This window comes from Suillus discolor (genome assembly GCF_016758755.1).
Source record: "Suillus discolor strain FC423 chromosome Unknown F5147scaffold_79, whole genome shotgun sequence".
Classification (NCBI taxonomy): Eukaryota; Fungi; Basidiomycota; class Agaricomycetes; order Boletales; family Suillaceae; genus Suillus; species Suillus discolor.
This window is the reverse complement of record NW_024541326.1, coordinates 85520-112576: the sequence shown is the minus strand read 5'-3', so window position 1 is coordinate 112576 and position 27057 is coordinate 85520. Positions and strand designations below refer to the sequence as shown.

The 27057-nt window shown below is 48.4% G+C and overlaps 12 protein-coding genes across 12 annotated transcripts; 6 read left to right on the top strand and 6 right to left on the bottom strand.

The window, feature by feature from the left end:
• Nucleotides 1-116: 116 nt before the first annotated feature.
• On the top strand, nt 117-3507 carry F5147DRAFT_657174 (uncharacterized protein; the record flags this gene model as incomplete). The annotated part of the gene is made up of 11 exons (XM_041434230.1): nt 117-325; nt 377-483; nt 777-793; nt 843-1235; nt 1290-1505; nt 1567-1938; nt 2120-2174; nt 2263-2399; nt 2450-2598; nt 2649-3161; nt 3366-3507. 11 exons carry the CDS (start codon nt 117-119, stop codon nt 3505-3507), a joined length of 2310 nt encoding a protein of 769 aa, XP_041287534.1.
• A 1004-nt stretch (nt 3508-4511) lies between these two features.
• F5147DRAFT_819930 (uncharacterized protein) lies at nt 4512-7632 on the top strand (the record flags this gene model as incomplete). Its single annotated transcript, XM_041443659.1, has 5 exons — nt 4512-4989; nt 5107-5330; nt 5379-6624; nt 6673-7233; nt 7286-7632. 5 exons carry the CDS (start codon nt 4512-4514, stop codon nt 7630-7632), a joined length of 2856 nt encoding a protein of 951 aa, XP_041287533.1.
• Nucleotides 7633-7739: 107 nt separating this feature from the next.
• F5147DRAFT_657172 (uncharacterized protein) lies at nt 7740-8519 on the top strand (the record flags this gene model as incomplete). Its single annotated transcript, XM_041434229.1, has 1 exon — nt 7740-8519. One exon carries the CDS (start codon nt 7740-7742, stop codon nt 8517-8519), a length of 780 nt encoding a protein of 259 aa, XP_041287532.1.
• Nucleotides 8520-8612: 93 nt separating this feature from the next.
• Nucleotides 8613-9537, top strand: F5147DRAFT_584999 (uncharacterized protein; the record flags this gene model as incomplete). Its single annotated transcript, XM_041431824.1, has 2 exons — nt 8613-8780; nt 9037-9537. 2 exons carry the CDS (start codon nt 8613-8615, stop codon nt 9535-9537), a joined length of 669 nt encoding a protein of 222 aa, XP_041287531.1.
• A 39-nt stretch (nt 9538-9576) lies between these two features.
• F5147DRAFT_585027 (uncharacterized protein) lies at nt 9577-9849 on the top strand (the record flags this gene model as incomplete). Its single annotated transcript, XM_041431829.1, has 1 exon — nt 9577-9849. A coding segment is annotated over one exon (273 nt), but the record flags the coding sequence as incomplete, so codon positions are not given.
• A 950-nt stretch (nt 9850-10799) lies between these two features.
• F5147DRAFT_779012 (uncharacterized protein) lies at nt 10800-13261 on the top strand (the record flags this gene model as incomplete). Its single annotated transcript, XM_041442230.1, has 9 exons — nt 10800-11099; nt 11144-11302; nt 11351-11816; nt 11865-12037; nt 12087-12444; nt 12496-12533; nt 12581-12913; nt 12963-13144; nt 13192-13261. 9 exons carry the CDS (start codon nt 10800-10802, stop codon nt 13259-13261), a joined length of 2079 nt encoding a protein of 692 aa, XP_041287529.1.
• A 2831-nt stretch (nt 13262-16092) lies between these two features.
• Nucleotides 16093-16883, bottom strand: F5147DRAFT_657169 (uncharacterized protein; the record flags this gene model as incomplete). The annotated part of the gene is made up of 4 exons (XM_041434228.1): nt 16093-16314; nt 16411-16474; nt 16561-16661; nt 16782-16883. 4 exons carry the CDS (start codon nt 16881-16883, stop codon nt 16093-16095), a joined length of 489 nt encoding a protein of 162 aa, XP_041287528.1.
• A 647-nt stretch (nt 16884-17530) lies between these two features.
• F5147DRAFT_585013 (uncharacterized protein) lies at nt 17531-18397 on the bottom strand (the record flags this gene model as incomplete). Its single annotated transcript, XM_041431826.1, has 1 exon — nt 17531-18397. One exon carries the CDS (start codon nt 18395-18397, stop codon nt 17531-17533), a length of 867 nt encoding a protein of 288 aa, XP_041287527.1.
• Nucleotides 18398-18823: 426 nt separating this feature from the next.
• F5147DRAFT_585019 (uncharacterized protein) lies at nt 18824-19843 on the bottom strand (the record flags this gene model as incomplete). The annotated part of the gene is made up of 1 exon (XM_041431828.1): nt 18824-19843. A coding segment is annotated over one exon (1020 nt), but the record flags the coding sequence as incomplete, so codon positions are not given.
• A 1957-nt stretch (nt 19844-21800) lies between these two features.
• Nucleotides 21801-23133, bottom strand: F5147DRAFT_819928 (uncharacterized protein; the record flags this gene model as incomplete). The annotated part of the gene is made up of 5 exons (XM_041443658.1): nt 21801-22127; nt 22333-22715; nt 22767-22836; nt 22912-23019; nt 23068-23133. The coding sequence occupies 5 exons, from the start codon at nt 23131-23133 to the stop codon at nt 21852-21854; spliced, it is 903 nt and encodes a 300-aa protein (XP_041287525.1). The 3' UTR covers nt 21801-21851.
• A 181-nt stretch (nt 23134-23314) lies between these two features.
• F5147DRAFT_779008 (uncharacterized protein) lies at nt 23315-24803 on the bottom strand (the record flags this gene model as incomplete). The annotated part of the gene is made up of 8 exons (XM_041442229.1): nt 23315-23395; nt 23451-23552; nt 23605-23766; nt 23854-23993; nt 24040-24139; nt 24306-24431; nt 24488-24621; nt 24674-24803. The coding sequence occupies 8 exons, from the start codon at nt 24801-24803 to the stop codon at nt 23315-23317; spliced, it is 975 nt and encodes a 324-aa protein (XP_041287524.1).
• A 689-nt stretch (nt 24804-25492) lies between these two features.
• On the bottom strand, nt 25493-26366 carry F5147DRAFT_779007 (uncharacterized protein; the record flags this gene model as incomplete). Its single annotated transcript, XM_041442228.1, has 3 exons — nt 25493-25609; nt 25665-25953; nt 26170-26366. 3 exons carry the CDS (start codon nt 26364-26366, stop codon nt 25493-25495), a joined length of 603 nt encoding a protein of 200 aa, XP_041287523.1.
• Nucleotides 26367-27057: the final 691 nt, after the last annotated feature.

The following is a 27057-nucleotide window of genomic DNA, read 5'->3' as shown; positions in this document are numbered from 1 at the left end:
AATGGGGGCATTTCTGAGGACTAATCCAAAAAAACATAGTGTCTTTCAGTTTACCCACTCCCAGGATACCTCTCAATGCGAGATCCACTGATCCCCTTTGGCTCAATATTACCATGATGCCCTACATGGCCAAACCAGAGGAGTTTGTGACTGTGCATGAGGGCAGTTTAGAGTCTGAGGAGGCCGTGAACGCTATGGCAGAAGAGTGCTTTTTATACTCTTATCAAGGAATATTCTATAATATGCCTTCACAGTGCGATCTAGAACCCCCTTTTTATTGTGTTACTCAGGGCCGCTACATCAGAGTTTTTCCATCATACATCTGGTGAGTTTTCACATTTTCATTAATCTCTTTCCTATGTAACACTTGCCATAGGGATGGCGTGAAATTGGAACTCCGGACACCAGGCAATCGTGTTGCTACGTACTTTACTGTTCGGTCACCTGTCCTGGGAGAACAGAAAGTTCATTGTGCCATCCAACGTAGGCTTGCAGCAAGCAGGTGACACACTAGTAGGTTCGATACCATACTTTGTTTGATAGCATTGGTTGACATCTCAGTGCCAGCTTTAAGGCGTCATTGCTGTTTGGACATCATTGCTGGTGAAAAATTCATTCTGGCCCTAATCATGTCTGTCTGTGGCATCGTGTTTGGTTCACACAGCTCTGCCCATCATATCTCCATGCATCAATCTCATTTGTTAGTCTTCAACTACTTATTCATGTCCGTCGTGTTCATTTTGTGCTAAATGAATGCTTGAAGTTTTTTCTGGTAGCGACTCAAACCGTAAATGTGAGATCAGTATGGATGAATACTCTTTGTTCAACACCATGACAATCAGCACAGGAATCAACAAAGAATGTCTACAGATCCTACTTATGCCGTCGGCTCTTCTGAGGCAGGGACATCTTCAATCCAGACAATATACTGTGAAGTAATGTCCAGAGTACCGAAGAAACGGAAAAAGAAACCCAAGCTCAATGTTTACCACTCAGTCCCAGTCCCTTCTCGCCAGCATACTGAATACCAAGCTCATCAAGATGGGTCCATCACCTATATGCTGAAGCGCCTCAAACCTCCCAAGAATGCTCAAGCAACTATCAATAATCGAACTCACGCGACACTGACTCTGCATGATGCGGCACCATTGTCAATTCCTGAGCCATTAGATGACCTCCCGCTCGATGTATCATTAGACTTTTTAGGGCAGCAAAGGAGAAAACGAGCAGCAGGCGTATGTACACTATAATGTTCTGAGTCCTTTGACATGTCGCTCACTGTTATTCAGGATCATCCTTTGTTGATGTGGTTGAAGCACCGAGAATTATTTTGGCAGGAAATGATCTGTCTTGAAGGAAGATGTAATAGACTTGGTGCTCAATCTTGCTCGGAGTGTAATTGTCACAGCCCAGAGTATAGGTGTTGGGACTGCTTAGGGTCAGAGATCTATTGTTCACCTTGCATCCTGTTGGCTCATGTGCGCCACCCGCTTCACCGATTGGAGGTATGCTTTCATGTCTGATTGGGAGATGAGGATGTAAGGCTAATATCTAATATTAATACAGAAATGGAACAGTCAATACTTCGAGCGAATCTCTCTGAAAACCCTGGGCCTTCGCATCCAGCTTGGCCACACCACTGGCCTGAAATGTCCTAACCCTTGTCGCGCATTCAATGATGATTTTATTGTTGTCGACACCCACAGCATACACGAAGTATCTCTCGACTTCTGCAATTGTGCAACAGCCCAAAGCCATATACAACAGCTACTTCAAATATCGTGGTTTCCTTTGACAACGTCAGATCCAAAAACTGCTGCAACATTCCGCGTTCTTGAACACTATCACCTACTCTCATTTGAGTCAAAAGTATCTGCCTTCGAGTTTTATAATGCGCTCAGCCGGATGTTCGATAACACTGGCTTACTTCCCATCAAGGTAAACTTAAATTTTAGGTGCCTTCAAAGTTAATCCAGCTTCCTCCAGGATCGGTATGATTCGTTTACATGGATGATATGCGAGTGGTGCCACTTGAAGATGCTTAAGCGCTCAGGGTGAGGTCACGATCCCAGCGGTGTAGATGGGACAGTTGAGGGTGAATGTACTGTATTGTACCCAGCATGCCCACACCCAGGGAAGAATCTCCCAGCTGGTTGGAAAGATGCTCTTCAACAGTAAGTTTAAAGCGAGCTCCAGTCCGGAGGGGAATTCCTACTGATATAGGTACTGTTAGGTGGCTATATGGATTATTCCTCGCTATAGATGTGAACTTCCGCTTAAAACGCAAGGCTGTTTCAAGTGACAGTGTTGACCCAAGCCTGAGTCGCGGCTGGGGATATTTTGTCGAGGATAAAGCATATAAAGATTTCTTGCACAGTGGTGTGGACAGCATCCAGGAGGTTCGTGGTTTGAATTATTCTTTTTCATATATTAACGGTTAGATTTGCAGAAATCAATGTGTTCAAGTCACAATGCTGTAAACATGGCCGATACGAAATCTAACCGCGGACTCGCTACCACTGGTTTAGGTACTGTCGACTGTGCCCGCCATAACATGAAACTGCCCAATGCCGTTGGGGATCTTCAAAAGGGTGAAAGGTAAATTGTCATTTGCATCCAGCAGTTGGCAATCTAATGCACGCATGTAGATATATTAACATGGACTACTTGTTTTTCTCAGCACTACATCATACTGTACTCGACACTCTCAATGTATCCTATGACATCGCAGAAGGGAAGATGGTTCAGCAAAGCAACACTCTCCAACGGAGGATTGATACCTGGATGAAGATGCAGGAACTATACATGCCATCGCTCGCTGCGCTACGTGTGAGCAAGAGTTCAGTATCTGGCAGTGTGACTGCTGCACCAGAAGCAATCAAGCTCTGGCTGCCATCCCAGATCAGCAGGACCACACCTTGCAACAGCCACCTCCAGGCCATCAAATGGAAGCTGCGGTATGCACAAGCTCACGATGCACTTCGCTCTCTGCATTCAACCTTACGTGCTCAGACTGCGATCCTCAAGTACAAGGACTGCAACCTCCATGGACAAGGAGCAAACACAAGGGCACGGAATACATTGAAAGCTGTTGAGGCGAGGATTGAGGCTGCTGCCAGGACTTACGAGTATGCGCATAAAGCCCTTGTGGTCCTTTCACCGTGAGTGAATCAGACTGGGTGACACTCATCACTGCGACCACTAGACCGAGCTGACGTCCGCTCGATGACGGACTTATTATGGGGAGAAACAGAGGGAACGAGAAAGTTGTCGTGGATTTGGAATATGCGGGGAGCAGCTGCCAATGAGATAGACAAGGACAGTGCCTCGGAAAGTAGGTGGCTCTTTATTTCATGGCTTCCTAGTCAGACTCACAGACAAGCAGACCTGCGAATAGAATGGTGCAAAGCCAGGGCACGGGCGATGCGCTGGACAGAAGAGGTGGAATTGGTGAACATCAGTAAAGTCCAATTTTCTCACAGAGGTCACAAACTTCGGGTCTTGTGACAGTAAATCACAGAGCCCCACAGTTTGCGCAGGTTCACAGTACACAGTGATACAGCGACTCCAGTCCAAATCCACCCACAGACTCGGATTTCAATGTATGATACTATGGCCTTCAAGTTGCAAAAACTCACAAGTCTCACACACTACTAGTACCAAGCACAGTGTATCAATAGCTATAGTATTACTAGTATACTCGTACCGGCGCAAAAGTAGCAATACAATTTCTCAACTTAAGTTCGAGTTCATTTGAGCATACAACACATAGTAACATTCATGGTAGTAACGAAGGACAGCATAAAACAACTATTAAACACTACAAAAAATAAATAAATCAAGCTGAATCATGGGGGTCTGATCATGCAAGATATCCAATGTCGTTCCTGTAAAGAGTTAGAAACCGATATGAGCACAGAGAGCACATCACACCCACCACATGAACATGATCCACCTTGTGCATGAGCGAGATGACTAGGAGGGACAGACCAACCATGCGTATTGCAGATAACCCTCATACATCCCAGGCCAAGGTCTGTGTTGTCTAGTCTCTTCTCAGCGGCTTCCGCTCGGAATTTCAGCAGGCTTGCAAACACCTCATTTTCTTGCATTACACATTCTGCGAGTACCTTCTGAGCCCTGTAAACATCGCGCTTGGCTCTCACGAGATTCATCATGATCCTCGCCTTGGATTCAGTGGGTTCCTGGTCAGACTATGTTGAAAAGTAAGTTGTACGATAATGATGGACGACATGAATGACTCACCATTGCATTCACAGCTTCAAGAACTTCATATAGGTTGCATATGCCGCTATCATGGTTGTCATTATGATGTCGATCATGAGAGTGAGGGCTAGTGTGGGTAGAAGAAGCACTTGCTGATAGTGATTGCAGAGTACTAAGATCAAACTTGAGCGGCGAGGATAACATGATGCGGAAAGACTGACTCACGGAAATTGCCAAACTACAGTGTGTATCCTCTTTCTCCGCAATCATCATTCTCCACGAGCATGCCGCCAACTCATTGCCCTTCATGCGGGAAGGAATTCAGGGATCATACTTCCATTGCTCGACATATGAGCCAACCACGGTCTGGATGCAACACGTGGCTACAAGACTTAATCCAGCTTCACTCCACCCTTCCACCTAGTGAGGATTCGGCAGATGATCCTATGGCAGCAGGTAACATCGGTGAACCTCATGAGTCTTACCATGAACAAGTTGAAGGAGAGTACTTTGACGGAGGTGGAAATTGGAGCAAGGACTGTGAGGCTGAAGTAACTGACTATTTTCCTGAACCCCCGCTAGCCTTTGAGGAGGGCTATACATTTCTGAGTTTGTTCGACGCCGATGAAAATAGCATCCATCGCAAAATGAACCTATACTATCCATTCAGCAGTTGGAAGGAATGGGAGGTTGCAGCATGGCTTCTGCGTTCGGGCCTGAGCATGGGCAAGATAGATTCGTTCCTGTCGCTGGAGATGTTAAGTTTCTTAATTTCAAACACATTAAGGCAGCTTATTTCAGGGAGCACTTAGATAAAAGATTTGCATTTATCATTCCGCTCAGCTAAAGAGCTATGAGGTCGAGCTGAAATGCTACCAGGCGGCCCACGTTGGAAATCACAAGTAATATGTACATCCCATTCCACCAAGACGCCGGTTATTCTCTACTGGCGAGATCTGCTCGAGTGCATCGCCAGTATTTTCAACCATCCTTTATTTCACAACCGTCTAGACCTCACTCCTCGCAAAGTGTATTCCACATCGCAGAAACTGTCTCGGGTATATACTGAGTGGATGGCAGGGCAACATGCTTGGGACATGCAGGTGCATATTATATCCCTCTCGAGGTCATCAGCTCATGTATTCTTGAAGTCGGCGCTACCTCACGGTGCAACTCTCCTTGGTGTCATTCTATCCTCAGACAAGACATGTATCACCACATTGACAGGCGATCGTGTTGCCCATCCGCTACTTATCAGCCTCACCAATATTCACATGAATACGCGATTGAAATCATCTTCGAACACTTTCCTCCTCACTGCCCTGCTACCGGTCCCAAAATTCGTTCATAAGAACAAACGGATGAAGGGCATATTGCAGGATTGGCTCGTTCATCAGTGCTTGGATATCATACTAGAACCCTTGAAATCGGCTGCTCAACTGGGCGTCATGATGTCAGATCCGATCGGACGCAGCCATTACTGCTTCACTCCACTTGCTAGTTACATCGCCAATACTCCGGAAGCGATGATGCTGGCATGCGTTGGCGGAAAGACATCTCCAGTGACCATGGCCATGTACAAACAGTTCGGAGATGCCTTTCGCCATGAACCCCGGACAAAATCAACAACTCTTGCACAGCTGGATATTGTACACTCACACGCTGATCCGCATAACCTCGAGGCGTTCTTTCGTGAAGCGCAGAAGTTCCGCCTGAATGGCGTTGAGAAACCATTCTGGAGTGACTGGCCACTAGCCGAACCCTCCCATTTCTTCACACCTGAATCGCTACACCACATTCACAAGCAGTTTTACGACCATGATGCCCAATGGATTATCATTGCTGTGGGAGAGTCTGAGTTAGATTTTCAGTTCTTGGTTTTACAGCCTACTACAGGTTACCGGCATTTTCATGGAGGCATATCGAAGCTGAAACAAGTTACTGGTCGCTGTCATCGTGACATTCAGCGATCGATCATCGCACTCAGCGCAGATGCAATGCCTCCTGGTATCATGACTTCTGTATGCGCACTCATGCATTTCCGTTATCTCGTGCAATCGCCATGCATTGACGACGATAATCTTGCCCGCATCTCGGCTGCATTGGATGAGTTCCATGCGAATAAGCATGCAATCATCACTGCTGGGGTTCGCCGGGGAAAAGGCAATACAACCATCGACAACTGGTACATACCCAAACTCGAGCTAATGCAGAACATCGTTCCTAGCATCCATAGCTCTGGCATTATAAGTCAATGGTCTGCCGATGCCACGGAACATGCACACATCACGGAAGTCAAAAACCCTGCAAGATCAACCAACAACAATAATTATGATCTGCAAATATGTCGTTATCTCGACCGCGCTGGCAAGTGTAATAGGTTTGATCTTGCCATCGGTCTTTTGGACAGCAAGCTGAGTGTTGAGGATCTGAAAGTTGTCTGAGAGGAACACAAAGGTGATGACATTGACGAGGACGCGGATGTGGAGATCGTCGCCATGGAGATTCCATCCAGGGCTCAGCGACCCGATCAGCCGCATCCTATCACGGATTATTTCACAATCGCCAAAATGCTACAGCACAAAAAGGCAGGATCGATACCCATCCCACTATGCTCTTTCGTTGTTGGGCGCACTGCACTCCATCTCACATATGATCCTTCTATTAGGAATATCAGTGTCGATGAAGTTGCCGTCATGTTCAACCTGCCAGACCTTCGCCCAGCTCTCGCTGATTTCCTTCACCGCAAGGAGACTTCTGAACATCGTCTTCATGCAATCAGTGGTCCTCGAAGAGCTGGACCTGAAGCTGAACTCCCATTTGATAAGCTTCAAGTCTGGTTCAAAATATGTTTACAAGAAACAGAATTTCACGACACCCATGAAATTCGCCCAGCTCAAACGTTAAACTGTGCACCACCTAGTGGGCCCTGGACTTCGGGCTGTTATGACACTGTCATTATCCAGACCAATGCAGGGCAGTCATGGCCTACTTGTGGTCTTTCAGGTGCGCTTTCTGTCTCATTGTTAGTGGATATACTAAAAAATGAGCGCTGCAGGTCACTTGGTAGCACAACTCAGACTTCTCATATGGCCTATTGGCAAAAGTGGTACGCCATGGTCTTGGGAAGATCAGTTCATCGCCTATTTGCAACGATTTGATATCTCTAATGAATGCGATCCGACTACTCAGCTACATGTGCTGAGAAGATCGAAGCGCTCTAATGGCAGTTGGATGGGGGACATCATTCCAGTTTCTCAGCTGAGATCACCTGTCCATCTTGTCCCCCGCTTCGGTGCAACTGCGGACACACGTTTTACTGCCTATAACAGCATGGAGCATGCATCTGAGTTTTGGCTAAACTATTTTTGGGACAAAAATAGCTTTTTTGCGCTGTCAGCTTAATTCATACCTGATAAGCAACACTTTCATGCAATAAAATTATCAGTACCCACATAGAGACAGTAGTACCTGTGTTGAAATGAGCCCTTTGTCCTCCCTTGCGCGCAGTCATGTCACCAGCTTGGCAACACGGAAAAACTGTAGATTATGGGATGAAGCTCTCATCGCTGATGTCGGCGCCCATGATGAATGATGTGCCTACACTGGACAAACTCACCGCTCTTGAACTCAATCGCTTAATCTTGCATGAACTGTCACCAAAAGATGATGCAGAAATTAGTTATGTGTTGTCGCAGATTTTTAGTTCAGTTACCTTCCAACTCCCAGATGTCACAGAGCTACAGGTCCCATTACATAAATTTCACTATCGGGACGACAGACTTCACAGAAAGTTTGCCACCACACGCGAAAATGACCTGGCTCATCTGTATGACAAAGATGAATGCCGGTGGAACTGGCCGCTTCCGAAATCGCACCACAATAATGTCGAGCAGTGGCTGCTCCCTAGTGATGGGAGTCTTGGAGATTGGCAGGAGGAGAGCGCCATGGCAGATGTGGAGTCTGGAAGCAGAGGTGATGGCGGTTCATCTTTGGAGGAAGTACCCCCCTCTGGGTCACAGCCAGAAGATGGCGACTCGGACTCGGATACACCCTCACCACCGTTTGAGGGAGTTTTTGCGATGTTCTTCAATGTTTTACGTTTTGCGCTCACCCAGAAGGTGCCAAGGATTGTACAGGAGACCAACCCAGTCCCACGCCTGTGGAGTGCAGGAAACTCTACACGCCCTGTGAAAGATGAAGAAGTTTCACGAAAGCCTGACCTTGCATTATTGGATGATGTTAAAGCTCGATGGGACACAATCAAGGCGGTTTGCGAGCTGACATCATGACCATACTCAGCTACGGGCACAATAGGAAATACGCTGGACAACAAGGTGTTCCTTCTCTTCAGACGACAGCCTTGGAGACAATTCATTTTACTCATGTCCGTGACCAAAGAGTATCGCGAACTTCGAGTTCATATGTACAACCACTCAGGTGCTGTTGTAATGCCTCCAATTAACATCGACACTCACCCAAACGATTTCTTACACATCTTTTCATGCCTTGTCTTTGGTAAACTTGAGTGCCTGGGGTATGACCCCTCGATCGTCATCCTTACAAAAACACTGCGACCTGCCCAGCTTGAATGTGCATCGACTTTTCTCTGCCCCAGCGTAAACAGGTCACCCACACCAGACACGATGGAGGGCGTCGTCGAGAGCATCCCCCCCCTCCCACGAGATGGGAGACGTATCTGAGAGCATGACCCCCCTCCCCCAGATTGGTGGCGCACCTGAGAGCACCCCCCAAAGCAATCCCGTGCTTGATGTCGACATCCCCGATGATTCTCATCCTGTGTGTCAGCTAAATATCCCCGATGATCCTCTTCGTCTTCCTCTTCCTGCTCCCATCGGTCGAATCCTTGTCAACGATCACACGTATGACATCCTTGAAGTCATATTTTCTAGTCAAGGGCTTGTTGGTCGTGGTACCGTTTGTTATTTGGCGCGGAGGGGTGACGAAGAATATATCATCAAAGATCACTGGGTTCTTGGCAGTAAAGTGGACACCTTGAATGAAGTCAAGATGCTGCAGGCAATGAAAGATGTCCGTGGTGTTCCACAGCTCATCGATCACTGGCTTGTCGAGATCAAGCCTGGGAAGGTTGATCAAATGGGGCTTTATTGTTACAAGCTGTTGAACAGCCTTCAAGGCGCCGTCTGCACACACGTTCGTTTGGTGTTGAAGCCTTGCGCACGACCGTTATATATGTTCCGGACGAAGGCAGAGTTGTTGGGCACTATTCGGGATATCATCAGCAGTAAGTATATATTCAATACCCCTCCCTCTTCTACATTCAACTGACCCAATCTTACAGTTCAAAAGACAGCAGTGGAAGAGAAGGGCATTCTTCATCGTGATTGTAGTCTCAACAATTCGATGATCGAAGATGATGGTAACAGATCCCATGGAACCTTGATTGATTGGGAGTTCGCCGTGTTTATCGCCCAGGGTCAAAAATACGCTAGAGGTGGGACAGTGAGTTTGATATTTTCCAAAGCATGTATTCATCTGCTGATATCGACAATTAGGGCACAATGTCTTTCATGTCGCGATCACTCCTGTTCCAGCTCTCAGAGGCTGTTGATAGCATCGCAACACCTGAACGCAGCTTGAAGCATGCCTCGAATTCCCACGTGGTTCCAGCTCACCTTATCATACATCACTTTGAAGATGATCTCGAATTGGTCTTCTATGTTTTCATATGGATCTGTATCGGATACAGGGGTCCCCTTGGTGTCAAGTGTGTCCTTGACAAAAGATACAACTGGCTGGTGCACAAATGGTCCGCCGTCACATTCAAGGCCTGCAACGACGAGAAGACTATGTTCTTCTACCATTCGCACACACACACATTTGAGGAGCAATTCCACCCCTATTTCAAAAACCTTGTCCCGCTTGCGATGGAATGGTATGAATTGATAAGGAACAAAGGACCGTCGAACACAGTCACTTTCCAGGAGGTCCTTGATTTATTAGATAAGCACCTCGCTGAACTTCCGAAGGAGCTTTCCCCCGAGCTTCTGTTCGCACGGAAAATCCTCAAAGGACTCCCACTGCCTGATATTCCTGTTCCTGCTGCAGATCCTGGAGTCAACGCTGAAAAAACGAAGCGAAAGTTGTCAGACAGTGATGTAGACCCACCCGAGCCAATCACATCTTGTGACATAACATATGGGGGTCGTATCTGGACGATGGAACCTATACCACAGCCTAAACGCAACAGAACTACATAATCTTACTCGTATGTTATGATGGCGCATGATGTTAGTTTACAATTTCTTTCTTATCAGTCCTACATATTTGTCAGATTAAACAACCAGCCGAGTAAATTCCCACACACTGTTCGAGTCACTTCATCACTCCACTCATTGGACGATGTAACACGGAGGAAAGGACATATGGGAGTAGAACATTTTCTCACTCATTCCGACTCACCACTGCACACGAGGACTACCTTGAAGCTGCATCCCGGATCATATTGAGTCAGATCGGATAGAAAGGCCAGGTTTAAAAGGTAAGTTTTTGTGGATTATCACTTTGGGGGCTCATCGCATTCTTCGGTCATGCCTGATAGCCCGAAGAAAAAGCGGACTAAGTGGAAAGCTGCTGACAATGATCTCACAGGCATTAAGTCAAAGAGATCGCGAGCTCCCGACACAGACGACTCTCAAAACCCTCGACGTTCGGGATGTCCAGGCGTGGGGAAGGGAGGCAGGAACACTCAGCTAGAGCGACTAGACACTATCTTGGATGCTCCAACGCAGACTAGCCAGCCCAAGGGCTCTCACTCCCTCGATCCGACTTTCCCAATAAACCCTGTCGCTCCTGAACCGCCCCGCAAGAGTCGCAGAAAACGTTCAAAGGTAGATTTTATTTACTGTAGGTAACTGCACTAATTATTTTACAGAAAAACCAGCCCCCTCACCCATATGACATCTCGGAGCAACCGGTTCCAAACTCTACGATTCCAAATGCCACGACTCCCAATGCCACGACTCCCAATGCCACGACTCCCAACACCACGATTCCCAATGCCAAGATTCCCAGACCGCGGCCTAAAAAAAAGGTGAGTTTTTGGCCCTGACTTATTAACAATTATAATACCATTACACAGACTGTTACTCCTCCCCTGAGTGTGGAGACAGTGAGCAGCCAGCCCATTTTTTTACAACGCGAAGATGGCGGACGGTTTGGATTGTCTCAGCCCATTGTACCCCCTGGCACAGAACCTGACCTCCAGGTGTTAAACAACTCGTTCGTAGCCGCAGCTAAGGCAACATGCGTGGCTTCCAACGCCTCCCAATGTCAGCTTTCTGTCAGTGCTTCTAATACAGCTGGCGGTCATCTCGCTACTAGTGGTGGACCTTTACCACAGACAGCAGTCTCAAGAATGGCCTCAACTACCTCAGCAGATGCCCACTTTTACCATAATTTGGACCCTGCCCTCCGGCCAACTGGATCCCAACTTAGGGAATCTGGAAGTTCTGACTCTAGCGAGGGTGACAGTTCCTCTGACGATGGTAGCGAAGATGAGCACATTGGTTGGGGGACAGTTGGTGGGCGTCATAGCGCGCACCCTGGTGAGTTCTTGCCCTCACGGCATCTGTGATCACACTGACGAGTTCTAGGTTTTTCTGGGGAAGAGCAACCACCCCAACCTCGGGTTGTGTCTGCTCTTCCGCCAGATTTTGAATTTCAATATTCACGCGATGAAGATGACCAAGTGGCCGAGAAAACATTGGCAGTCAATGGCAACTCAAGCGATAGTAATTCATCGATGGACGACAGGAATTCTCCCGAGGTATTAGCCCCTCCATTAATTGGATCGCACTAATCTTATCCCTTTGAAGCCCGAAGATGTCTTGAAACTTCACCACAAGAAGAATGGCCATCCCCGGTTGCCTGATCCTGAACTCTTAGACCTTCTCCAAAGCGCTGAGACAAACACTGGCAAGTCCAAGGCGAACGCACAGGCAGTCAAAGGCGCAGCAAAATCTAAGGAGGTGGAAGGGCCTAATGCTACCCAACTGGGTTGGTATGGTCCCCGCTGGAGAAGCTTCCTCGAGGACGCCAAGGGAGGATGCTGTGCGCAGCAAGCATTAGAAAACCCCTTCCCAAAGCTCGTCGACGATCTGCCAGTCTCTATCACAGAATCTCTTTCAGTGTCACTAATACAATGGCTCAAAAACGGCGGACAAGTTGAAGCTGGTATGTTGTTGTTTCCCTCGAGATATCATACTAATCCAGGACATCTACCAGACGTGTGGCCTGCTCACAAGCCTGGCATGGCGAGGCTGGTGCATATCTCTCTTGTTGTGCGCCTCATCCCTTATGTCGTTTCTAGTTGTATGATGATTTAGCAACGTGGTGTTCTGACCTCAAGAAGATCGCTATTGCCATCACACCTTCTGCGTATAATCTTGTCCCCCCAGCCACCATTCCCGTCCAGGAGCGCACAGCTTGGGTTGAAAACGCCACTACTGATTTGCTGGATGATTCAATGTTTCTTTGTGACGGAGTGGATGAATTTGGGAAAACCAAGAACTTTGCTCACCCTGGACTTCACGAGGGTGCGATACTTTTCTTGTATACTGGATCCTATCATATTGCTCGCAGGCGGCCCGATATATTTCAGAAGGAGATACCATTGACCTGCTTAGCTCTCATCTGCACAATGGTATTTTCTTGATACTGGCGCGCTACTGATTTGCTGATACTTTTTTCAGTTCAATTGCGTCTTCGATGGTCTCGTTAAGAATGGAAACGGAAAATCTTTCCCGAAGTTCACTGCTAAGGAGTACGAGCCCATTTATAAAGCAATGCTCAAGCTTCTTCAAGATGTCATGGACGACCCCTACCATGGTCCAAGGCTAGCGCAACAGCTTCGTGCATGGGCCGAAGCTGGATGGTGAGTCGACCCTTTTTACAATGTTCGGCACTGACAAATTTCATAAGGACGGAGTCCTGTAAGCTCGACGGCATTGACCCATCGAAGCGCCGCCACCTGTGCATCCAGCTTGATTGAGCCCTGTAGTCACCGCGCACGCTATCCTCGTATATCATTTTTCTATTTTTGTTTGCTGTCACGTAGTCATGTGATTCAATCTATTGTTGATCATACATTATTCTTAGATTGGAGGTCCAATAAGCGTGATTTCTCGCAGGTTTGTGAGTCTCTGTATAGAGAAAAATGATGCTATTGGGTATGTGCTGGGTGGGTCTGTGAGTGTATGTACAGATGTTCACAAACAAAGGTGCTACTATGGTGAGCTAGCTAGTAGGGACTAAGCTGTGTGTCTGGTGTGCTGTGTAGGTCTGTGTAGGTCTGTCCAGATTGTGGGAATTTACTGATGAAGGAGGAGATGTGAAGGATTCTGCAATTTTTGGACTGGGACGCACAGCGCTGGGATGAGCGGGGCCTGGAAAACACGTTAGAGGATGCAGGTGAAGATGAATGCGAGGGCCATATGGCATACACCAAACGTCAAGCTTCCTTACGTCGAATGCTTGCCGAGTCCTTCAAGACCAGCTGGACCGACACCTTGGCACTGGTGGACACATTTGATCACAACTCGCTCGTTGCTCAGCAAGACATGGACATGGACACATAGTAGACCTTTGTTGTAATATTAGTAGATAAACAATAAATGCACTACACAGTGTAACGACAGGCACATGCGAAACAGCGGGAGGGCGCGAGAAAGTGAGCACAAGATAATAAACACAATACACGTGTAATGACAGGCGGGTGTGATAGCACATGCGAAACAGCGGGAGGGCGCGAGTAATGACAGGTGGGTGTGATAGCACACATGAAACAGCGGGAGGGCACGAGTAATGACAGGTGGGTATGATAGCACACACGAAACAGTGGGAGGGCACGAGAAAGTGAGGTTGTGTGCGGGAGGACAGTGGGAGGGCACGAGTAACGACAGATGGGTGTGATAGCACACGCGAAACAGCGGGAGGGCGCGAGAAAGTGAGGTCGTGTGCAGGAGGACAGTGGGCACAAGACGGCGGGAGGGCGTGACAAAGTGAGGACTGATGCATCAGAAAATGAAAAGGATGCATCAGCAAAGAAAGGACTGATGCATCAGAAAATGAAAAGGATGCATCAGTGAACGGAGGGGATGCATCAGCGAAGAGAGGACTGATGCATCAGAAAATGAAGGGGATGCATCAGAAAACATAAAGGATGCATCAGCGAATGGAGGGGATGGTGGTGGGCATGCATCAACCTGGAGCGGGCTGATGCATCAGCATGAGAAAAGCAAAGGTAGTACAATTGCACCAATGATGCATCATTGGTGCGCTACAGTTGTACTGTTTAATGCATCAATATGACACGAACCTGTGTAAAGGAATCTGCATCGCCTTTATTATACTACCTGTGAACATCAAGGTGGTTCCTGCTGGGATCCAATGCCAACACAGCCTTCGATATGCAGTGGTACAATGAAAACTAGGTACACATCGAATAAAATAAAATAAAGTACAATACTCGAAACAAACAACAATCAGACATTGAAAATTCTTCCGGCATAGCGGCAAATCGAACCGTAACCAAAAATCCACCATATGATCAGATTCTTCTGGTCGATACTGACCTTCGCCAGCATCGTGTCCCTCTTGTTGAAGCTGAACAAGGGGGTGTTCACCAGTTTCCAAGGAATGAGAGTGTGGAGGAGTCTGCAGACGCAAAGGGGATCGGGGCCAATCACGCGAGGGGCGTGAGTAAGCTAATTTAGGAACAGGAGGCTCAGGGCTTAGGACGCGTGAGCTCGACGGCGCGACAAATAGTGTCTAGCTGCTTGTTTCTCCTGATGAATAGTACTGATATAGCGAGGGTAGTATGGGTAAGGGCAGGGGGAGATCGGATGCCGAAAAGTAATAGGTATCGGGTGAGACAGTATTCTCCACGTAGTGAGGAATTGGTAACAGGGCCTGGGGGACCAGCTCAATAACATCTGCGCCATTATCGCCAGGATTATTCCTATCAGGACCTGCGGGTGATCCTGGAACCGTCAGTTCAAGAACTAATTCCGATGCTGACCGAGCGTGAGGCTCGCGGGACATGGGTGCAGCGTCAATGTTTGATCGGCGAATCCTTGCGATGGCGGATGCGCAGACGATCTTTGAGATTTCCGACCCACATCTCGCGAACGATATCTTGATCCAAGGGCATATACACCGAGTTAAAGAATTTGATGAGGAACCGAGGCGCTAATCGATCGCTAGTTAGAATGAGTTTATAGGAGCACCATTTCGACTCACCTTGTGCTACTAAAACGGAGAAAACAATTGTCGTTCAAAAAATGACATTGGGGAAGAGAATGTCTACCTCGTCTATAAATGCATCTGTGTTAGAGAAGGTGTTGACTGAAAGGAACGAGTAGACCACGATCCAAAGGACCGTGACAAGGGATGATCCAATGCTGACGACCCAAGCGATAGAGGTCCAGCTAAACTAAGTAATATTTAGCGTTATCAAATCAGCACGACAAAGTGCACTCATTAGTGAGTGTTCACCCCGACATGGGTTTGCTACAAAGATAGCAGCAACCGCAACGGTTGTCCCGAAGTCCGCGTGAAGGCCTGATCGATAGGGTGAACGAAGAAATTTGGCGTGCTAATCCCGGTCAGCTACAAACGAACGATGGGATCGTTTTCCTCACCTTGGAGAACCAAGAGTTGTGTAGATGCTTGAGGATTTCTATGGTGACAATTTAGAGAGGGCAAAGTGCGCCTCTCTCACACTTCATGATGTGCGAGCGGATGCCATTTATTAGCAGGATAATATGCCGTTGTGAGTGTCGACCCAGGTGCGTGGAAGTGAGATAGTACATCCTTGAGGATTCACTCGAGGTGGCGGATGGCACGTTGGAACGGGAGCTTGGTGGCGCTGGCTCTCTCGCCAAGAATAGTCATGAGGACGTAGAAAAGCTCCTCGACCATGCTCAGAAGATGGACGCCCTCATAAGGACAGTTCTCGACTTCACCGCAGAAAAATGACAGGAGGCCGAAACGCTTGAGGATAGAGATAATGATGGTATTGGGATCGAGGATGATGAGAGATGACTGGAGGATGAGCAGGTCTTGGTCGTAGCAGAGCCCACACAGCACAAAATAGCGGTAATGCAGAAATTAGCCACGGATAGGGAAGCCGTTGCGGACCCATAATCCTGCCCTGATCTGGGCGATCATAACGAGCACCGCGAGGCCATGGCTACTAGACCAGCTGCAATATCGATGAGCTCATTTTACCTGGCAAAGGGAAATCAATTAATACCTTCATCGAAGTTCAAGAGGCGCAAAAACAAGTACCGGACACTAGACACCTCAATCTGCTTCAACAGATCTGCAAGGAGCCAGTGAAGGGAGGGATGGAAGCTGGTCCATCCTTCTAGCACGTTGAAATCGATGATCTGATGAGGCGAGAAAGTGGAAGTGTTACGTCGAATACACTGATCCACACATCCGTCTCATACTCACGGCGACGCGCTTGTTATGTGTTGATATTGAAGACCTGGAATACCATGACAAACTTGTTGTATGAAGGCTGGGTGACGAGCGATGAGCTGTTGGACAGGCCAGTTGTGGCAGAGATAGCCTGTTTCTAGGACTCGGAGATCACCAAAGACGGACATGACTCGGAAGTATTTGCCTGTGAATGAGGGGCTTTCAACGTTCTTGCTTTGTTGAGCAGGAGACGTGGTGAGGATGTGCTTGCCTGGAGTGTGGTTGGTGAAAAGGTTGACAGTGCCACGTGATGTCGAGCACTGAACATGTCATGAGATGGTCGCGTTGTCTCAGAAATCTTATGCAGGGTACTAATGGATCATGGTGCAATGAGAAGTTGGGGGGGGGGGGGCGAAATGCTTTATGGATGATTCTGCTTCGTGGCCAACCAGAATATAAGTGTCAGCGACACGGTGGTAGGTGCTGGTAAAGTAGGACGCTGCAATACTATGTCAAAATATTGCCATACCGATAGCGATCTTATGCGCACGAGGGTGAAAGTGTCAAGATCGACGCAATTGCTTTCAAATGTATCCGTAGCTTCTTCCATAGTCGAATTATGAGTATGATAGATGCATCAAAATGACAAGGATGCCTGGTTATTCGGACAAAGGACATTAGGTCAGTACGAAAGCGCGAGTATCAACTTTATGTACGAATGTGAGTGAGTCCGCGATGTACTAGTAGGCCAAGGATATGCACTAAAGGTCAGTACTAAAGTGTGAGTATGTAACGAACGCTCGCATTAATCATTGTAAAGTCCATGATGTAAAGTTCAATCATCCTCCTCGGAGCCTGCTTCGTCCTCATCGCTCTCGTCAGGATGAGGAAATGCGCGCAGGGTGACTAGTTTCTTCCGCAACAGTGGATTCATTACGATCGCTGGGCCTCCATGTTGCCCTTTAGGAAGCGTCTTCCATATACTACCGGGCATTGGTTTGGTAACCCACATACGGTCTGATTGGGTGCATGGCACCCATGCCAGGGTGTTGAATTCCTTCTCCAGTGCACGTCTGATCCTAGGCAGGTATTTGCGTCCAGTTTCCTGTGCAAGAGCGATGTAGCGGTTGAGGTATCTGCACCTTTTAAAATTCTGACTTCTCATAGCACGATCAGCGTCTTCGGCAGTACCAGGAAAAAACCGACCAAAGTGCATCTTCCACTGTTCCCTTGAGCAGTAGGAGTATTGCACTTGATCGAAAGGAACTGCGGTGGTCTGTAGTAATGTTGGGCGCGCCAGGTCGCCGCGCATCCGGGCAGGAATGGAAAGGTATGATCCTTCCCGCCTGGATTTCCGGTTAGGCGCCTCCTCGATGATGTCCAGGAAGAATTGCTCGTAAATTTTTGCAGCACGTTGATCAGCCGTGAGATCCCCTTCCTCGTCATCCTCTTCCACATGAAGGTCTTGTTCCTCGCCCCCGTTCGAGATATGGAGTTCTACATCCCTACCTACCAAGCGAACTGGAGGTTTGAAGCGGACACCAACGATCTCAGTGCTGAGGTGCAAGCGCTGTCGATCTGGCTCTCTTACGTCATCGACATCGCGAGTTTTACGCTTACGATTAGTCGTTCGTTCCGGGTTGGCGTGAGATCGGCCGGATGGAGCTATGATCCAAGAGAATGAGGATTTGATGTCGTTCATGGAGTGCGCCTGATAAATGAGAGTCATAGATTTTGAGTCAAATGTACGCTGGAGAGGCAGGCGAAGAAATCCCCCGTTCAAGTGGGCATTGAGGACGATATCACAAATAAAATAGGCGCCGCTGTCATATAAAATGGGCAGAGTTGGTGAGTCTTCATCCGCGTCGTCGGGATCTTCGAGCACCTGTTGGCAGGCAGTCTCAATCAAGCTCTCCCATCCAAAGCCCTCAGCGGGACGGGTGAAGCAGGCGTTGAGCATATAAATGCAGACAGCACCGAGTGCCAACGTAGAGTCCAGAGCACGTGCCCTGGCATCCGCTTTGGACACATCCAGGAGGACCAAACGAATGGCAGCGAGACGATAATATACGAAGTACCTGGGACGTATTGGCTCAGGGATAGAACAAAATGTCATGAGAATGCGTACTTACCACCACTGTCTTCTGTCGATGGCAATGACGCAGCGCTGGACGAAGTCCTCTGGGAGAGTAGGCAGCCAGTTCAAGGCCTTGTCCAGCGGAACCCGAACCTCAAGGCGGGCGCAACCATCACGACCGACGACCACTCCATCACCAGTGCATTCGAAAAATACGTCGCTCATGATATCCAAGTCCGATAGAATCTTCTCCAGCGTCTTCTTCTCCAAAAGCTCTTTGGCTCGACGCCGCCGAAAGACTCCAGGGCTCAGTGAATACGTCACATTTTTTTCGGTACAATACGCCTGGATATATGATATACCATCTGCGCGGGCGACAGTGGTCGTATTTGCACGAAAGCCGGCGAATTCTTTGATTTGTAAATGGCGATCAACGTGAAACGCTGACTTTTTCTTCATCAAGCGATCAATGCGGTCAGGGCCTGCGTGAGGCATAAGAAAGTTGAGGATCTCTCGGTGAGAAGACTCGCGCCAGGTGACAACATGCCCTGGCAAGCCAATCGTTAGTGCAACATCCACATGCCACTGTCGAGGATCCAGGTGTCGACCATTGACATGCTCAAATACTTCATCGAGAGCCGTACGTCTTTCAGCCGCGACCTCTCCATCGTGCATAGCAGCGTTCTTCTTTCCTCTTAACTCGTGCACAAAATATGCATCCCTGAACTCGTCCTTTTCCTCCCCAAGTTTTGTGAGAAATGGGATTGCAAGGTCCTCCAAAACACGCCAAGCGACGTCGACGGTGTTAAATGCGAGGGAGCCGGTGGATGTTCTAGCGTGGGTCAAGGCGATATTATAAGAGGTCGGCCATCTGTCTCTTGTTTCGGGCAAATATTGTATCATCGTAGGACGAAGGCAGCGGTCGTATATAAGCGCCAAGTCCTCTTGAGACAATCCGACCCGAGACGGGTCTTCGGACGCTGCGGTGTATAATCTGGGGAAAAAAATCCTGACGACGTGCCGCTGTTCCACTTTCCCTAAAGGGACATTGGGAATTTTGTGCATGGGGACCTGGATCTCGTCACCCTGGTTCAATATGGTCAGGATCCATAACTACCAGTAACTTAATCGAACGTGTCTTACCTCAGGGTCGTATGCGAGACTCTTGAGATGGTTGTCCTTGATCAACGTCTCCTTGAAAGGAGGGACGGGCCAGACCGACAATGCCGTTGTGTAAGGCAACGAACGTGATACCCCGATCACAGAGTCAATGTCGCGAGTGATGGTGGTTTCAGGTCGAGGAGGAACATGGGGAATGCCTTGCTGGGCATTCAGGGTGATGCGGCACTGGTCGACTTCCTCGTCTGCCTCTGGCCCGATCCTACCTGCCAATACGAAACGGATAAAATCGATCTCTGACCGACGATCGTCTCGCACGCGCGTGAACATGTCTTGAGATTGGCCGAGGAATTGGTCCAGTCTGAATTGGACAAGGTCATCGACCTCGTCTGGGTACTCCATTCTGGGAGTTGTAAGGACGGTGGGCGTCCGGTGAACGGGCTAAAGAACGTGCAGCAGCTGCAGCTGCAGCTGGAGAGATTAAGAGAGAAGGAGTGGAAGGGGGGGGGGGAGCGGTGGAGACGACTTCCATTGCGCCTCTGCACTTTAGATTTTAAGTCAGTCGCTGCACATCCGATGGTCCGATTCTGACGTACTTACTAGTAGTTTATCGCCTATGATGGCGTCCCGTCGTGTGCACGGATCTTAAACGCAAGATTTGGATAGGTTAATTGAGGGTTGTAAAAGGCCTGGTACATCGCCGTAGTGTTGGAAGGAGATCTGAATGAATAGCTACTACTAGGTCCGGCGCCTAAGAGGCACTAAAACTAAGTCACAAGGCCGTTCGTCGCTCGGTTTAGTAAGCGAGCCGAACTTTACTGATTAGGCTAGTCTACATTGTCTTGTCGCAACTATGATACTCGCGTAGCACTTTAGCAGTTTACTCAGCTTAGCTTGAACTTAACGCTACGCGCTCGGCTGTCCGTATGTATACAAAACAAAGCTCCCGCCCGATCTGAGAGTTTCAACTGACTCCAATGAGCCAGCAATTTGAACAGTCATAAGTTGAGTTCAACGTGCAACCATTGTCTATCGATGTCCATCATTCAACTGGTTTATGGATCAGCTATTCACACATAGTATCGCAGGCGGGCTGCCGGTACGGCCACCGCGATCGATGTCGTGTACAGATATTTTTGAAGTCAGACGCGTACGGCTCCATATGTGTGGACTTCTCAGACGGCTGGCGGCTGCGAGGTTAGTTGTATTACATAAATTATATAAGTTTCTTGCTTCGTCGAGAATGCCAAAGCGGCAAAAATCGGTTCGTCAAACCCTCTGCACGTGCTGTCATTCACGTCAACATTAATGCGACCCTTGAAACATTCAACTCGCTTCTCAGCCGCTGAATATTGTCCTGCTTTTTTTTCGTTTCCCGGTCCGGGCACGTAACTCTAGCACTATGTGCCATCCGCAATCGCATCAAGAACAACACCGAACACCGATGTTAATATAGATAAACGAACATGTAAACATGATTTACATAATATAACCTTCCACGCAATGCAGGTTAGTTGTAAACGACATCGAGAAGAAGGCGCTTGAAAGGATGCGCCCAATGCTGTGCTTTCTAGAAGGTGACCTGAAAGTGTGACAGGGACTGAACAGATTTGTCCAATAAACCTTGGACGGGAGGCCCATGCCACCAAAGGTCAGAACATCGGCCCAAAAAAGGTCGGATCCATTGTATGGAAAGAGGCTCTTTCCTATCTGAGAGGTCCACGTCATGCACCACACGAATGGACAGCGGAACACTGCTGGCTTTTTTTTAACCAGTGCTTGTTCTCGTCACCACCAGTTGTGTCTACCCTAAGCAAGGATATCCTTAAGGACGCCCATAATCGAGGAGTGCACAGGGCAACTACTCGCCAGTGACGGCAGACCCCCTTGTCAAGACCGTTGGGCATTCATCCGATGAAGGTGCAACGTAATTTGTCTGGGGAAGACATCGAAGAACTCTCTATCCAAGTGGCTCTGATGGTAGCGAACAGCATGCTGGAGATGCCAGGGCTTCGTGGAATTCCAGCGACTCTTGCACGATGGCCCGTTTCTCCTTCAATCTAGCTTGGATACCTTGTAATTTTTCCAATGCACGGTTAAGAAGGTCGATGTGGTCATCGAGAGCTGCAGGTTGTAACTTTCGCTGCGTTACAACAGCGTGAATAGTTGGGACCTTGTCGGACGGAACATAACTGGTGGGACGATAAGAGAACGATGTCGGCATCAACTCAGATAACTGAACCAAAATATCAGCTTTGAGTCTTAAAGGAGTGTGGCCCATCACGATGAGCAATGATCGCGCCATTGCAACTGAAAAGCATCAAACTCACATCTAACAAATCATTCAATAAATCAGGACTGATCATTTAAAGATGTGAACGTTCCACGGCGGTATACAAGGGTACTGATCGCTCACCTCAAGCTGAAAAAATTGTGCGCACCACCGTCATATAGAGCGGGTATAGTGGGGCGTTTTCATCCGTGTCGTCGGGATGTTCGACTCGGAGCAGGTGAAGTAAGGCCTTCACAGTCGTCAGGACCTCACGCACAAGGAGGTACACCCATAATATAACCTTCCACGAAATGCAGGTTAGTTGTGAACGACATCGAGAAGAAGGCGCTTGACAGGATGCGCCCGATGCTGCGAAAAGGGTGACCAACGTGTCTGCTATGAAATCGGCGGATTTTCCGAGTCGTTGCGAGCTCGCTCCAACCCGGAACGAACGACTGATTGTAAGCGTCAAACTCGCGATGTCGATGACGTAGTAAGAGACGCTTCCTGCAGCCTGCAGGGAGAAAAGGAGGCCCAGCGATCGTAATGAATCTACTGTTGCGGAAGAAACTAGTCACCCTGCGCGCATTTCCTCATCCTGACGAGAGCGATGAGGACGAAGCAGGTCAGCAGCTTCATTGTAATGTGCACCGTTGAAGGCTTTGACCCCAGGCTGAACGTGCAGATATCTAATGTGCAAGTTGCAAAGATGAGCATCAAAGACCAAGCGTAGCCACATGATACTTACTTCCATGACAGGATGCACGAGAGAATCAACATTTGGACAAGCGGTAACCAGAACTTTGATAAGCGGTACCGCTTCCTCATGTTGGTCTGCGTTGAAGAGTGCAACGACCTGAAATACGCAATGAGGCAGAGAGCATGTGAGATGAATTTGACCTACCTTGATGAAGAGAAGAAATTGGTCAATGGCTGAATCTTGGTTTGTGAATGTGGATGCGACATTCATTGAATGCTATCCTTAGTTCCTGAACTTGAAGGCCTGATCCCGCACACATTCGTCAGCGTGTAAGAGCTATTTATATCTCGGTCACGGTAGATTCCAACAAGGGAATTATATTACCACGCTCATACAAGGAACCCTTCAAGCTGATGACGATACACCGGAAGGAGTCAGACGTTGCCTGACTCTAGATATAGTTAGCGATCTTAGCAACGTTGGTATTGTCCAGAGCAGCGTCTACTTCATCAAGGACAAAGAACGGTGCAGGCTAACAACCTGAGACATCGTGAGAACAAAGGTTTTTGGGGTGAAGACGAAAAGACCAAAGCAGCCACAGTCTTCTCCCCGCCCGAGAGTTGTTCCATGTCACGGAATCGCTTCATCAGTGGCATGGCATGATATTTGATTCCGGCATTATAAGGTTCCTGTGATCAATAAGTGTAAAATTGCCTGGACTTGACAGACTGAAAGACTCACCTCACTGTCCTGTAAACTAAGATATGCAATGCCTCCCATCGGCGAAGCCTTCCCTTTAGTGAGGTCTTTATAGACCTGGTCGATACAATCTGAAATGTGGTTGTATGCCTTGTTGAATAACTCGCATCGGGTGACTGGGATGAGGATGGCGCTCAAAGTAAACTATTCGCATACCTTTTTCGCTTGACATCGTTGAACTGAGACAATGAGATTATGGTAGTGCCACCGACTACTGTCACAAGAACGTACCAGATCGTCTCTTATAACAGCTATAGCACTCTCTAGTCGTGTAACTTCAGCAATGACGTTTTCGTCTGTCTTGCCCCTCGGTATCGAGTGATCCAATTCCTGAAGCTGTGCCACAAGATTGTCACGAAGACAGGAAAGGCCTAAATATAAATGAGTGTGAGGCGCCACGGTCAGTGAGCTGCCTACCTTGCACGTCCTTCTCCCACTTCTTTCCTCCACCATGCCGTACTGCGCCCACCGGTGATGAGCCCACTCTTATAGATGACAGTGCCCGCCAATGTAACGGCTGCCCAAATGTTAGCATGGCATCCAACTTCCCGCAAATGAATGCCAACCTACCTCTCACCTCCTGCCCCCGCTCCCAGCACACGTACCTCACCACATCCATCGTGTCACACACGAGTGCATTCCCACACGCATGGAGCATCGCGCGCTCTATGGCAGGCTCATACTGGATCACGTCCACAGCGAGACGGTGCACCTCTAGTAAATGAGCGGAACTTGTCGTTGATTGGCTTGGTGCTGGTCGTGTTGAGGGGGAGGAAAGTTGCTTGACCTGCGCGCTGGGTGCGCATATACTATAATGTTTCAAAATTAGTTTGGATAGACAATAACAGAAGGCAGAGAAACGCACGTCGATGCATTCGATGGCAGTTTTCTCTTCATCCGCGACGATAGCGTCGATATTGCGCCCAAGGATGACAGATACAGCTGTCTCGTACTTGTCCTGTGTGGGTTTACAGAGGTCGACCACGCGCCCGCGGACGCCTATGGAATGTGAGCGGTGACTTTCTCTGACCAGGCAGGCAGCGCTGCAGACTGGCGAGCGTCTTCTTCAGCTTTGCCTCGCGCTCGGATTCATTCCTGTTGACGCCTGCTTGGAGCAAATGCTGATAGACATCCGCGAACTTTTCCTTTGCCTCGGTCTCAATAAGCGGGTCATAAGTCATTAAAACGAGCTTTATGTTTTTGTACCTGAGCCCGCGAGGTTACCAAACAGAGATGTGGATCTCGAAGTCGAATGAAAGCAACAGCATAATTTGCAAAAAGTGGTGCTCTGTGGAAAACGGGAGTACTTTGTATCACGAGAATCTTCCAGTCTTAAAGACCTCGCATGACGCATATGGTAATGGTGGTCGTGTGGGTGCAGGCGGTCGCGAGAATTACCACAGGAGGGGTCACGAAGGGCACCACGAGAGTTGGGCCGGACAGCATCACAAGGGTTGTGTACTGATGGGAGATGCGGTCAGTCAGCACGACTTGAGCTCGACGGGTGGATCAAATCATTCAGTCTATCAATGGATCAGCGATGATTTTGGTAAGGGATGAGGTTGTCCCAGCCGCACCGTATCCTTCGCCGCTTCCTCGGCTGCTGCTTTCACTTCCTGAAAAGATAGGATACATCAGCATTGGCGTAGGAAGAGCAACACACATTCATCCCTCATAAGCCTTTTCGCGCCCCTTGCAATGCTTCTCGAGCAATTCTAGATGTGGGATGTCGCCCTTGTTCCATTCCCTCTCATCTTCGAGCTCCTTCTCCAAATGTTCCTACTCCACATATCAACAGCGCAAATAAAAGGGAGAAAGATCAAGCGTTCACAATTTGCGAGGCGAATTGTTCATCACCACGACCATCTAATTATCCACCATCTCTCCTGGCTGCACGAGCAGGACTAGCAGTAATAGCTTGAAGAACTTGGGCAAAGTTGAGGGAGGGGTTGGAGGTAAGAGTAGCGGGACAGTAGAATGCGACCGACTGCAAGGGGAGATCAACGTGAGAACGTGCACTTCGGATGATAAAATGAATGAACGACAAAGCAGGAATAGAGCGCCGAAACGCCGCCAAGCTTTCCGCTGCAACCCACAACCCACAAACTACTCAATCCATCACCCGCCTGCGCCAAAGGAATCTCGAACCCTGGGCTAAGAGTGAGATAACACACGTTGTAGAGAAGAACCACAAGGCCAGTCGTGAATAATTGGTTTTGGCCATATGTTGGTGCGCTTCTGAACCAGCTAGTGAGGCGGGTGGTGTATGGGATGGCGAGGAGGGAGAAGGAGTAGAGGAAGGATTTGAGGTGAGGTGCAGAGGGTGTTTGGCTGTCCACTTATCTGTGAGAGGAGATAATGATGGGTGTATGAGCTCAAGGATAAGGTTCATTATCCTGCTAATAAATGGCATCCGCTCGCATAGCAATGGTATCACGACCCTGTGGATCGACTTCAGCGAAACACCGAGGCTTGTCGAATCCAAGAGCATGGACTGTCAATATGAAGTCTTTGTCGAGGACCGTCCTGGACGACCAAGTTACGAACATTCGTCGTTCAGACTTTTTCCCAATGCGTGACTTGTAGTGTTTGCGAGCAATCGTCGGGTGAGTAGGACTGCATATCTCCTGTATCTTTTCACTGGTTATGACGTCCGCAGCGATTTTGATGAACGTATCTTCATTAGTTGTAGAGGCATCGAGCATAGCTGCTGGAATCTCGCCGTATCGTTCGGCAATAGCCATCGGAAGCTGTAGACGGACCTAGTCCCGTCTGCCTTCATCCAAAAGATCCATTACAAACTATTTGCTCTTCAGAAAAAGTGATTCAATAACGAGAGTGCACTTACTGTCAATCTTGCTGTGACCTTCTGTCGAGCGGGAAATCGAGCCAATTGAGATCGTGAATACTGCAGTAAAGTCAAAGTCAGTGCTCATCCAGTATCATCGAAATGTGCCAGTAATACTGTCGTGTGTCACCCTATTCTACAAGTCCTGCAGTCCTTCCAGCATCTATTGCACTCAGGGAAGCTTGTGCGGCTTCTGACTTTTCCTTAGCGACACTGACAATAACGCGGCCATCGGCATGCTCGAGCTCAAAGGCACAAGCAGCAGCGCTCGCTGGAAGAGGGAATACATATTTGGCCCGGCTGGTAGGGCTATTCGATACGTTCTCAAACACTTGCGAGAGCACAACCCTCGCAGAGACTAGTATGAGGAAAGTGACGTGCTGATCAGTGGTTTTCGTCTGCACAGCGATCGAAATACGCACTATCGACCATCCATACTCTCACATCGACCTCTTGAAGCGGCAAATGCAGAATGCCTTGGTCCGGAGAGTGATGAATAATTCCTGCGTGTTTGCTCATACTGAAGTGTCGATATAAGGTGGAGATAAGGCCCATAGTAGATCCTTGGTCGTTTTATAATTGGAGTT